Source organism: Myotis yumanensis, unplaced genomic scaffold (assembly GCF_028538775.1).
Source record: "Myotis yumanensis isolate MYYU_CA2020_CCGP unplaced genomic scaffold, mMyoYum1.0.hap1 SCAF_8, whole genome shotgun sequence".
NCBI lineage: Eukaryota > Metazoa > Chordata > Mammalia > Chiroptera > Vespertilionidae > Myotis > Myotis yumanensis.
In genome coordinates, this window is record NW_027223759.1 from 44,308,220 (window position 1) to 44,321,964 (window position 13,745).

At 41.6% G+C, this 13,745-nt stretch overlaps 1 protein-coding gene across 3 annotated transcripts in view; it reads right to left on the bottom strand.

Moving 5' to 3' along the window:
• Positions 1-1,451: 1,451 nt before the first annotated feature.
• The window catches only part of MAP3K20 (mitogen-activated protein kinase kinase kinase 20), a 143,891-nt gene continuing 131,597 nt past the window's right edge, over positions 1,452-13,745 (bottom strand). For all 3 annotated transcript variants that reach the window (XM_070422739.1, XM_070422738.1, XM_070422737.1), the window contains 4 exons: positions 11,973-12,089; positions 9,586-9,660; positions 7,025-7,175; positions 1,452-3,405 (listed from right to left, as the gene is read on the bottom strand). In XM_070422739.1, coding sequence (XP_070278840.1) covers positions 2,705-3,405; positions 7,025-7,175; positions 9,586-9,660; positions 11,973-12,089 — 1,044 coding nt within the window. In that variant the 3' untranslated portion in view covers positions 1,452-2,704. The remainder of the gene's footprint in view (positions 3,406-7,024; positions 7,176-9,585; positions 9,661-11,972; positions 12,090-13,745) is intronic.

The window sequence follows — 13,745 nt, forward strand, 5'->3', positions numbered from 1 at the left end:
ATTCACAGGTCAGCTTTTCCTGTTCTAAATTTTACTATGCGTAGTTTTAAACATTACAGCTTAATTTTGTTACTTTTATGAACTAAATTCACGAATTGGTTGAAAACAATTGTCAGTTTATATTTATATCTGAAGTAATCCTTGATAAATAACCCTTGATAAAATGTTTTCCTTTACATATTTAGGATTATGTAATTATTCGGATTAGTTCTTTTTTTTTTCCGGGTTAGTTCTTATTTATTATTTATTGAGTTTTAGAAAGAGAGAGAGAGAGCTGGAGAAAGAGAGAGAGAGAGGAACATCCATGTGAGAGACATCAACTGGAGCTGGGCTTGAACCTGCAACCCTGGTATGTGCTCTTGACTGGGCCAACATCCTAACCATTGGGACCATGGGCCAGGGAAGAACATCCAAATCTTATTATTATTTTTACAACCAATAAGCAGACTCTAGATGTTCTTATTTTGGTTTTGACCAAGAGCATTGATGCTGACAAGTATTTTCCCACGAGATATTACAAAGTGGCCAGTTGCGTGGACTGTTGGAATATCCTCTTTGTGACCAGCTGCTACACTGAATAGGGCCGAGGTCAGTAAGTTATTTTACCACCAGCTTGGACTCTCTAATCCATGGCCCGAAAGCAAGAAGGGAAAAACAGCAATCATTTACAGTGCCTTTTAAACCAGTTTTAAATCATCCCCCAGAATTCACATTTTTGTTTAGTAGTTAAAACCATATTTTGTGTTCCTTGCAGAGTGACTCCGTTAAGACCCTGTGTTCAGCTACTTACCCAAAAATTCTAGTAAAAGAAAATATTTTATTGCATTTGAATGTAGCACACCATTAAGATAGCATATTTGTATTAGTCCATCTTTCTTTAACTTTAAACACGAACAAGGGGAAACATAACTAAAAACTGTGGTTGATATAAGCTTAGTGAGAAAGGGTCCAAACGGAGCTTAAAACCTTGGAGAAGGCATCCAAAATGGAAAAGAGTGCCTCGCTATTGCATCTCACCGTTGCCCTTTGCTTTTGCTTGTAAAGGCAGATGGCAAGCAATATGACTTATAAAATCAAGTTGTTGAAGCAACGTTTAGATCACAGCTTCCCTCATAAATAAAGGTCATTTCCTATAACCTTGACTTTAATGCTACCCAAATACAGTTTTCCCCACCAGGCCCAAGCACTGAATTAGAGCAGGGCAGCCACTCTGGGAATAACATACGCATGTACTTGATGACTGATTTCTATTAAAAGGGGACTGAACCCCACGAAATTACCAGGGTGTCAGGATTTCTACAGGGCATGGCGAATCCTGTGCATGGCAAGGGACACTTGATATTTAGGGTGAGTGAATGTTGAACAGAATCTCAGAATATATTGAAAGTGACATTAATTTATTTGACACAAAGTTTGTTGCGCACCGCACCCCCCCCCCCCCCCCCCCCAGCCTTTTTGGTTTGTAAAATATGAGGAATTCCACAAGTTGGATCCACAATTCCCATCCTACATGGCAGGCAGTTTTCTCACACCTGCACCCGTTACCTCTTTGCCCCCAGCTGCTTAGCACTTTCTTGCTGCAAAGATAGTATTTACTGTCTTGCTGGAACAAGGATGTTGGTAATTTTAAGTTTCTCTGGCTCTTAGCTTGTGACATTATTATCCTGCTCTGTGTTGGTTTCCTTACAGATTTTAGATTTCTGACATGGCAAGTTTCCCTCTTTGCTCCTCCTTTGGTAAAATGTTGAAAAGAATATTCAAAAGCCTCCAGTTGCTTAGGAAAATAACCACAAATCTCCTAGATCTTTGGTTTCTGATGAGTCTTAATGAATGAGATATGCATCGTAATCAACATTAAGTTCAATAACATTTTTTTATTGCCTAAAAATGACAACCTAAATCAGTTCAGCTCCAGCCATAATAAAAACCCAAACATCTCACTAAAATAAATACTAACCAGTAGTGTTGAGACTAGGATGAGGCAAGTGAGGCACTTGCCTTAGGCACAAAATTTAAGGAGACATTAAATGACAATAAAAACCCCTCAAAACGGAACACCTCAATAATCAAGAAAAATTATATTTTTAAAAAAGAAAATTCATGCCAAAAAATTATGTGGAACAAAATATCAAAATTTTAAATAAAGACAAGATCAGTAACAGCACCTTGCCAAGCCATATTGGAGCCTTAGACAAAAAGAAAAATCAGTAATATTGATTCTGTCTTTATCTAGGATTTTGATTTTTTTATCGCATATTTTTGGCATTAATTTTCATTTTTTTAAGTATTGCATTAGCATCTTATTTCTCTTGACTATTGAGCTTTTGAGTGCTCCCTTAAATTTTTCACCTAAGACGAGTGCCCCCACTTAACCTCATGCCAGTCCAGGCCCTTGCTAACCACACCAGCAGTGGTTAGGGTAATACGATGGCATATCCCCTCCTCTGAACATATTAATTCCGGGGGGAAAGTAAGTACATTGTGATTAAGTCTAGTTACTATCCTTGGTCCACCAACATCCATAATTTAGGGTCTGGTTTGGCAGTAGTTTAAATTAGAACGTTTTTCCCAAATCCAAAAAAATGGAAAAGTTGTCTTCTTGTCAATTCTATCTGAAGGCATCATCTTATGAAAACCCATTCATTTTTTTAAATTATTTTTTTTACAGCTTGCTTAGGAAAGAAAACTCATCTAGTTCAATTCATCAAAAGGTTCTCCTCCCGCGGTAGCTTCCTCGGGCTCTTTCTCTGTTCGTCTTGGCAGGAGACGCTCTGTGGGGCTTCTTCCGATATTCCACCTTCGTCCACCCTCCTTCGCTGACTTTGTTCTCCTCTTCGCCAGCTCCCGAGTCACTCTCGGGGCTCAAAGGCATCCCTGGGATGGTCCGGCGTTGGTGGCGGTCATTTGGGCTTCGCTTGAAGTCAGGCGACTGATGCGCATTGAGCGCAGACTGATGAACTCGGTAGAACTTCCCAGAGTATCTCTCTCTTGAAGGCGTGGAGTGCGAATTCTTCCCGCTGTACCTTCCCCTAGGAGACGAGCTGAGCGACACACATCCGCGGTCGTATTTGTTCCGACTTCTACCCGAGTACTGGGCCCTCTCCGAAGAGTTGTCGGACGTGAGACTGGCAAAGCCGCTGTCCTTGGAGTTGAGATGCAGAGAAGAGAAGTTCCTGGGGAGCCCGTGCTGGGTGGGGGAGGAGCTCCTGGACTGGTTTATGGGTGTAATCTGTTGATACTTAATGGGCACCTGGGTCCGCCTCACAGCAGCGGCGTAGGAATCCTGGTCGTTGAAGTAGGGGTAGAAAGGTGACCCCAGGATAGGGTTGCTCTGGGAGCGTTGTAAACCAGTGTTGGAAACAATCTGCCGCATGCGCAGGGTGTCCAACCACTGGCAATCAGCATCTGCAGAAGAAATGGAAGTGAGCATCTCTTAAGCCACAGCAGAGCTGCACTGCCTAATTCATCAGCCTGTCTCTGGATAATGCAAGCCTGTTTGGGATGCTCTAAGCTTTACCATTCATAGAAATTCTAGGCTGGGTATAAGGACATTTCCTTTATTATTATAAACTAGAGGCCCGGTGCACGAATTTGTGTACCAGTGGGGTCCCTCAGCCTGGCCTGTGGTATCAGGCCGAAACTGGCTCTCCAACATCCCCCAAGGGGTCCCGGATTGCAAGAGGGTGCAGGCCCACCCTAGGGACCCCACAGGTGCACGATTGGGGCTGGGGAGGGACACGAGAGGTTGGCCAGCCGGGGAGGGATCATGGGAGGACTCCAGGCCATGTTTGGCCCTTCTCACTCAGTCCGGACCCCAGCAGCAAGCTAACATACCAGTTGGAGCATCTGCCCCCTGGTGGTCAGTGCACATTATAGCGAGTGTTGAGTGGCCTTAGCACATCATTATCATATTATGCTTTGATTGGTTGAATGGCTGACCGGCCGACTGGTCACTTAGCATATTAGGCTTTTATGATATAGGACTAGAGGTCTGGTGCATGAAATTTGTGTGTGTGTGTGTGTGGAGGGGGGGGGGGGAGAGGTCCCTCAGTCCAACCTGTACCCTCTCCAATCCAGGACTCCTTGGGGGATGTCTGACTGCCAGTTTAGGCTCGATTCTATAGATCCGGCAGTCAGACATCTCTCTCGAAATCCGGGATCACTGGCTCCTAACAGCTCACCTGCCTGCTGGCCTGATCCTCCTAACTGCTCCCCCCTGACAGCCTGATTGCCCTAACTGCTCTCCCCTGCTGGCCTGATCGCCTCTAACCACCTCTGCCTCGGCCCCACCACCATGGCTTTGTCTGGAAGGTCGTCTGGCAGACGTCTGGTCTAATTAGCATATTACCCTTTTATTAGTATAGATACATTTAAAAAAATAAAGGCTTTTACACTGTGTATTTATACTTATATGCTATATGCTTGTCATTGTTCCATAGGCTTTATTTATATTATTTCATTTAATCATCTCGCTATTCGTTTCAGGTAAATAAATACTAATAATCTTATTCCATAAAGGAGGAGCAAGTTTGGGAAATAAGTAACTGGCCCAAGGCCACTTAGCTGATAATGCTGGGCCCATCTGCATCTAAATCCCATCTTCTTCCCACTTAGCCATATTCTCACTTCTGAAAACGCTGTGTGAGTGTGTTTGGATGACAGGGGCACATTTAGAAAACAAAAAGCTTTTTCTCAGCGAGCACTTTTAAGTCCTCAAGAACTCAGCAGGTAAAAGAAATTGGATTCCAACAGGAGACAGCTAGAGATTGTTTGGAAGAAAGACAGTTCATATCTCCAGAGGAGAGATTCCTGAGGTTCAGGAATAAGAAAAAAAAATTTTTTTTTTTTTTGCATGGAAATGAAGCAAACAGGAAAAGGTTAAGGTAAAAGAAAATGATCAATTAACAAGAACCATTTTGTATGCTATATTTTAGTAAATAAGCAAGGTTCTCACACGTGGATCTCTCCCATCTTCTCCAGGGCACCGCATTACGCTGCCCACATTCTTGAGTTCCCTGCTGGTCCTCCCTGAGCTCCTGATGGAGCTTCTGACAAGAACAGAGGATGCTCACTTCTCTCTGCCAGCAAGTAGCCTCCCTTTGAAGGGTCCCGGGTTCGATTTCGGCCAAGGGCACATGCCCAGATTGTGGGTTCGATCCCCAGTAGGGGGTGTGCAGGAGACAGCCGATCAATGATTCTCTCTCACCATTGATGTTTCTATCTCTCTAGCACTCTTCCTTCCTCTCTGAAATCAACAAAAATATATTTAAAAAAGAAAAGAAAAGAGAAAACTACAGCAGACGTGGAGAGAGAAGACCCCTACAGATTTCAAGGGTGGAGTGTTGTATGGATCAAAGGTGTTGCATGCATCAAGTGGGATCATGACTATGACAGCCTACAGAAGTAAAATGTGCCTTAAAATATTAATTATTTGGGAGGGGAAAATTGTTATAGTAAGAAGTCCTTAAGGCTTGATAGTATTTGCATGCAACACAAGATTGTTGAATTAGCAAATGAAAGAACTTAAGAGTTCCTCCTGTAGAGAAGCTAGTGAGAATCAACACCTACAATATGGGGTTAGTCATGTGTAGAGACAGCATTCCCTAAGAGATGTTTGAAGATGCATTTGTGGCTGAGAAGGCCGGTAAAAACTCAAGCCCTGTCACGATGATCAGAATATCTTCTTGTGATCAATTGTGAAAGAAAATAACCCAATCAACTGTGTTGACAGAGGAAGGCAGGTCCAGCATGCTATTAAAGTATGTGTTTGAGAGTTTGGCTTACTGTCCAGGATTCTGGGCCTCCGGGCTGGTGCATATGTAAAAATATCTGGGCTGGTTGACAAGCCAGTCCTTATAGTAGAAGACATGTAGCCAGGCCCTCATAACTCAGTGACACTGGCCATCAGGGACCTTTGTCTCCATGCCAACAAAAAACCTTCTGATATAGCTTCTCAGGTAGATTTTCTTACTAGGGAAAAATGCACTGATCAGAAAACATGTATTTCTGGTTTGTTTGCAGGTATATTTTTCATGATAAAAATGGAATTGCATGGGGTTTATGCATCCATCCCCATGTGTTTTTTAGCTTGTCACAGTCCTGCAGAACATAACTCTGGATTGTATTTGAGTTTCTGGACCCACAAAGGTGACAGTCAGAACCTCTTCCCCGAATCTACCAAATGATGACTAATTTACCATCAAGTCAGCTGGCCTTCCTCCATGTTATTTCTAAATTGTTTCTTTATATCATCTATAATTACCATCACCACTATCCATTATATGCATATCATGTTTTCTCTTTCTCAATCCTCTCCTACCTTTATTTTCCCACTCCCTCCTTTGCTTTCTCCCTTCCTCCCTCCATCTCTCCCTCCCTCCTTCCTTATGTCATTCCTATGCTTTGATGTATATATGGTATTCAGGACTCAGAAAGTTGCCCCAGTGATAGCAGTAGCTTCATAAGAATGTTTGTTGGACATAGAAGATTCATATCTTTACCTACAATTTTGAGTAAAATAGATATACTTATTTTATTTAGCAATATAACATAATCATTGATTTTCATGTTTTATCACAGTTAACCAGATACTGAAATTTATTATAATATGCTCATATCTATAAGTCCATAAATACTATTCAAAACAAATATTGAAAAAATAGAAGAAGGGCCCTAGCTGGTTTGGCTCAGTGGATAGGGTGTCAGCCTGCAGACTGCAGAGTCCCAGGTTTGATTCCAGTCAAGAGCACATCCCCGAGTTGTGGGCTCGATCCCCAGTGGGGATTGTGCAGGAGGCAGCCAATCAATGATTCTCTCTCATCATTGATGTTTCTCTCTCTCTCTCTCTCTCTCTCTCTCTCTCCCTTCCTTCCTCTCTATAAATTAATAAAACTATATTAAATAAAATAGAAGAAGGAAGTATTATATTAGAAAGCTATATCTATTCACAGAGTGGCGCTTGTCCCTGGCATGAGAATTTGGTACTTAAGGGTTTGGAGTCTAGTCTAGTGCACGTCTAACTTACTTGAGTTAGACCTGCTTCCAGGGTTGCCCTCTGAGTTGGGGAATAGTGGCTGAATGGCAAGTTGGATGGCTTTCACTTCATCCTGAGGTTTCGTTCTATTCCACTGAATCGAATGAACATGTTTAGTGCTTTTGGGAGTTCTAACATCACTCTGTAAAAAAATAAAAATAAAAAAAAAATAGTGAAACCCACAACCAAAAATACACATGTTAATAAAATAGGAAGGAAAGAAAATCAGGTTATCATATCACTTCAACTTAACTTCTTAAAACACTATAATAAACGTATTAGGTGACATATTTATAGTTTGCCTAAATATGGTAATTTGATTAAGAGACACATTTTAACCACTTTATGCCAGATGATAGCACTTTATTCCTTAGTGGATATAGTCATTAAAAATGTGGCTATCTTCTCTCAGAATTTATATTTGGCCAATCTCAACTTACTTCTTTTAAAATAAGAAATGAAAAACAATTTCTTCTGTTTATAGTATTTGAAAGCTGACACTTTGTTGAATAAATAAGAATCTGACCACCATTTTGCCTGACTGCCTCTGATCAGCAGGGTAACTGGGCAAGTGTGGGTCGTTTGGTGGGACTAATTACCCCACAGGAGGTACAGGGAAACAGATACAAAAGGGAGAGAGGATAGAGTCAATACCAAGAATTTGAAAAAGAAGAGGACACCAGATCAAGACACAGCACTTTCTTGTTCCCAAACTTCCCTACTCACCAGGTGTCACGAAGCAGGATTCAAGAGCTTCTCAGGGTTCAATAAGGTTACAAAAACATGTTTAAAGAGCCCTGAAGTGACAGTTACAGATGCATGGAGCCCGAGAAGAAGGAGGAGGAGGAAGAGGAAGGGGAGAGAAAAGGAGAAGAGAAGAATTCCATGTAGTATGTCTCCTTACTGACTAAGGAAGGCAGAGAGGAAGTCTAGCTATTATCACTGTCTACTTAGTAAAAAGAGGGTTTTCCTTGGTGGTGGGGTGGGGACTGGTCAACAGGCTCCAGAATAGTCTAGATTCCAAGTTCCTCAAGACCAATCAACCTCTGTTTTTAGGTTTTGTGTCCTGCAAGCAACACTTTGACAATTAATGCTATTTCTCAGGTGCCTCATTCCTGAGACGCTGTGCACCTTGGCTGATGAGGATAAATAGCTGCTATAACACTATTGGCTTCCAGCACTGGGCCACCCTGGGGCAGTGAACTTGGTCAGGGTTTGGATTCTAATGTTGAAAAGCCAGACCCAGGCGGCTCAGAAGACCATCATAATGTGCTAGGGCATGGAGTCCAATTGGAGGCTGTATTTATAGTCAGAGGACCTGGTGGGACTCCACCCACAATGACACTGACAACTCCAAACCTTGGGGCTACCTTTCATCTCTCTAAGCCTATTTTCCCTAGCTGCCAAGTGAAGACAATGCTACCTATCTTTCCGTATTTACACACAAGATCGATGAGATAAAACGTGTAAACTCATCTTACAGTGCCTAGATCCTAGTAAATCCTTCCTGAATGTTCCTTGAATGAACACTTGAATGAATGAATGAAACGCACATCATATTGATGGTAGATGCATACCAATACTTCCATGTGTGCCGAGACTCGGTGCTATACCTGGTCCCCTCTAACCCCGTCCCCCAGGGTTTCTCTACTTTGTACGTCCCATCAGCCATGAAGTCTTGCTAATTTTCAAAACATAATTAGGTTATTTTAAGCACTTGGCTTCCCCACCATGCTTAGAGTAAATCCAAACTCCTTACTTTGGCCATGAGCCTGCATGCACCAGCCCCGCCCACCTCTCTAGCTTTGTCATTGCCCTCTGTGCCTCAGGAACTCGCACTTGCCTTTCCTCTGCTGTTGCTTGTTTCTTCTTCCTCCTCAGAGGAGCGGCCTTCCCTGGTCACGCAATCTCCTGCCCGAGTCTCACTATTTTCTGGTTAGCACTCACCACTCCCTGACATCACTTATTTATTTGTTACCTATTTATTTTCTATCTCTACCCTCCCTCACTGGAATATAAGACTCAACAGAGTACAGATTTGGTCTATCCCAATCACAGAACAATACTTGTCAGTAGGCATTTGCTAAATAGATGAATTTTAATTTTAATAGTATATTTTTTTAGTGTAAGTTTTTGTAATTTTCTGTATATAAAATCTATGGAATATGCTTTTGATAATAGATCCCCCTTACCTCTGGAAGGTAGTTGAAGTTGAGTCTATCCTTGTGAAGAATCACTGATCTACTCTTACCCCTAAACTTTAAGCACTCTGTTTTATTCACTGGCATCCCCAATACGTAACACATTATGTGGCACGTAGGCGGTGCTCAGACATTAACTGATGAATGAATGAATGACTACCTCAGTCTCTATCTAGGTAAGTGTATCCTATTTTCTTTCCTTCCCAACACTTTGTTAGAGTAATTACATTGATCTTTCCATATTCACATTGGTTCAATGGTTTCTCGTCCAAATAAATTCCTACCGAGAAAGCCACCAGCCCCTCCACCCTTCCACCCCCCCCAAGCGCCCCCCGCCCCCCGCAAGCTTACCTCATATGTGACAGTACATTCTACAGTCTGATTTTCTGTTATTCCCACAATCCACTTCTCCATTACAAATGGGGGCTGAAAAACAAAAGTTAGGCTGGTGTAGGGCAATGGTACAGCCTGTTCTGCTACAGCTTGTTCCCCTGAGGCCGGCTGCACCAGACACAATTGGCAAATAGGGGCATAATGTCAGGTTAGCGTGGAAGTCGCACCGGTTCATGTGATTACTCATAGCGTGCCAGTGTATGGGGTTTTGGTTTTTATAAGACATCCTTTCATATATTTACAAACATCCAGTTCTGGCCTCCCACAATCTCCTCTTTTCTGATATATCACTCAATCCTATCATTAGGTCATTAATTCGTGCTAATATTTTGAAGCATCAGCAGAAAACTTTCTCACAATGAAGAGAAACCCTTAACAATATAAGACTGAGAAGTACCTTCCTCAAGCAGTGGCTGGTTCACTGGCTTCAGCAGTGAACCAGCTCTCCCCTGTATCAGGCTATTGGCAAAGCTGTGCGTGCAAATGAGACTGTGGAGACACTTCGCCACTATGTTAAGACAAAGGATCAGTGGAGAAGTGTACGCCTTGGATCCTATTTTAATTTTGATGAAAATGGTCATTATTAGAAATGAATCTCTCTGCTCCTCCCCCCGACCCCACTTCATCCCAGGTGTCTGTGAACTGGGTACAAAGCAAATTCGGCTGAGATTTAACTGGGCTAGTAGGTTTTTTTGTTTGTTCTTCTTGCTGTTGTTGTTTTGACTAGAATTATTATCGCTTCTGATGGTGTTAAAAAAATTCTACTTATTTTGAGTGGTCTGCCCCAATTCTATTTTCCCTAAAAGCCCTATTAATGTTGGCGTGTGATTTTTGCAGACGGTGCGGTTCGTCAGGAATGCATATATGGCATTACAGCAGAAACACTTGTATCAGATTTAACGCCTCTGCCCTGGTCTTTCTGCCCTGAACACCTTCCTTCCCTTAGCAGGCAATGGCTTGGATCCTGAATGACACTGAAGCAAAGAACAACTGCTGCAACCAGAGCCGGCACAGGTAGGGAGGAAGTACCTGTCCAGTCTTCAAGATGTCAGAGCCATATGTCCCAACAGAATAAAGGAAAGTTGCAACCAGATCATAACCTTTACAGGTAAATAACACCATTGAAACAACTCCATTGCTCAGGGAAATCCAACAATGAATGTCAAATCAATCTACGTGATGAACTTGGGAGTTTAGCAATTTTAAATTGAAAGGATTTGGGAGTTTAGCAATGTGATGCCTGGGAAGGGAACACATTTGCAAGTCTAATGATGTGGCTTTGAAGACTCTTTTCACTTCCCACCTGGGCGAACCTGGTTCTTCTTTGCTACCAACCCCATTTCCTCCACTAACACCAAATACACACTGAAGAGTGTACAAGAGTTAATGGCACATGTGAAGTTCAGGGTGACAGTCCTATTGATACCATGGCTGTTGTTGACCTACGATTTAAGCCTCATATATATATTTTCAGTGTGATTGGTACAGAGTTGAAATTTTTTCCCCCCAAGTTCTTTCTTTATTGAGTTTTTTAAAAAACCTTTATTGTTGAAAGTACTCCAGTTGTCCCTTTTTTTTCCCCCCATTGACCCCTTCTAGCATGCCCCACCCCCAACCCCCAGGCCTTCACCATCCTATTGTCTGTGTCCATGGGTTATGCATATATGCACACAAGTTCTTTGGTTAATCTCTTCCCACCCACCCACCTTGCCTTCCCGCTGAGATTTGACAGTCTTTATTTTATTTTATTTTATTTTATTTTATTTTATTTTATTTTATTTTATTTTTAGGGGAAGCTAAGCATTTCTTTAAGTCTTTCTTCAGTGTTTTAATGGGCAGGCTTCTACCAGTGACCCTAGAGCAAGAGCATGCTCTCTGGCCTCACCAGGGATTCATAGGTGTGAACTTCAAGAAGCTGTGGAAACTTCAACACGTGCCTCATGACTAACCTCGTCACTGCCCTTCAAGAAACTGAGCACAACCAAGAAAACCTTCCTCCTTACAAGTTTTCCAAAGTTTAAAATGAGCCCAAATTTGAGGTAAATATTTTCATCTTTAGCATTTTCTTTCCTTTAGTAAATGACAGAATGAGCATAAAGAAATGTAGAAAAAAAATTAAATGATACCTTCTGTAATACTTTTTAGCTCACACAGCATAAGTGGAATTTTAACAAAAAACTATTATGATCTCAATCTGCTAAATAAAATGTGCCTTTCAACAGCCAGCTTGAGGCTCAGCTGATGTGAGCATCAACAGCACAAAAGCACACTGCTGGGGTATTTTAATGTCTTTGTTTGATATCTGTGAATTCACAAAAGCTTTTAAGCTGTAAATAGAACCCTACCTTTGTCATCTTTAAAATCTCTGCATCAGGTAGGTTGGTGTTGAATGTCACATCTTTGATGTAGGTTATTGCAATTTCATCCCCATCTATCTCCATATACATTTTCCACTTACAGTCCTGGAATTAAAAACAAAATTACAGAATTTGAGAAAGTGAAAAAAAATTTTTTTAGTCTCAATGTTTTATAACACATGAAGTATCCTATATAATAAAACCCTAATATGCAAATCGACCAAACAGCAGAATGACCAGTCGCTATGATGCGCACTGACCACCAGGGGGCAGCTGCTCAATGCAGGAGCTGCCCCCTGGTGGTCAGTGCATTCCCACAGGGGAAGAACCATTCAGCCAGAAGCCGGGCTCACAGCTGGCTTCTGCAGTGGTGGTGGGGTCCCCCAAGGGGTCCCGGACTGGGAGAGGGTGCAGGCTGGTCTGAGGGACCCTTCCCCACCCCAGTGCATGAATGTCGTGCACCCGGCCTCTAGTTTTAAATAAAGTATTATTGAAGTGTTTCTTTTTTTTCTCCCCCATTTCAATAAAAGACATGAAATGAAATCTCTCTACATAGCTAAATAACCCCCAGTGAGGGCAATCTTGAGACATAATTTATCAATGTAAGTGTTCTATTATAGGGGTTGCAAACTCCAAATCCTAAAGGGGCCAGGCAGATAATAAAAATGAGTAAAGCCAGGCAGTTTCATTAAGGAGCCTTAAATTGTAATCTTTCAAAATTGACCCATTTAATTTCCATATTAACATAGGAATATTTTTTTTCATTGACACAAAGGGATGTAGTCTTTCCACTTTTTTTTTTTTTTTAAATATAAGGCCCTCTTGATCTACCTTTTCCTTTTCCAGTATTGATAATGACATAGGTTCAAGGAAGAACTCACTTTCCTTTTAACAGGAAGGAAGACAATACCACAAATGTGATGACGTATGACAATTGGCCTAACCAAGTATTGGGGAGTTATGGGAAGGGTAAGTGACTCTAGGGAACAAAAGGGCAACTGTCCTAAAAGAACAACAGCCACCACTCAGCTTCTGTGGATTGTCCCCATGTGGGAATATAAGCCCAGTGTTGCTAAGTCCTTTAATGTTTCATGAAAAACTGGATACCTGGATTCTTATGTGGAAACTCTTGGTTTTTTAAATGATGGCATGTTACATTTTCAGGAAAAGAACCATGTAATGATACAGTGCTTTACTACACCATTAGTCACCAGGGGACTTTAAATTAAAACCACAATTCGATACACTATACAACTACCAGATGGCTAAGACTGGCAACAGCTAATGGTGGCCAGAATTTGGAGCTACTGGATTACCAGTGGGAGTGTAAATTATTTTGGAAACAAGTCTTAGCAATTTATTATAAAACTAAACATACACCTATTCTATGACCCACAAAGTCTTCTTCTAGGTATTTACCCCAGAGAAGTGAAAAAAGACTTGCGCAGCATTGTTCTGATTAGCTTTCTCATGAGAGCCAAAGAGCTGGAAGCAGGCCAAGTGTTCATCAACAGAAGGATAAACTGTTGTATATTAATAGAATGGAATATTACTCGGCAATACAAAGGAACTATTACCGATGCATGTAATGACATGGATCTAGCACACAAACATTACAGTAAGTGAAAGTCTTATACAAAAAGAACATACTAAGAATTCCATTTATATGACTTTCGGGAACAGACAAAACCAATCTATCATGGGAAAAATTCACAAGAGTGGTTGCTTCTGCAGATGGGATTGAATGGGAAGGGGTGTGAG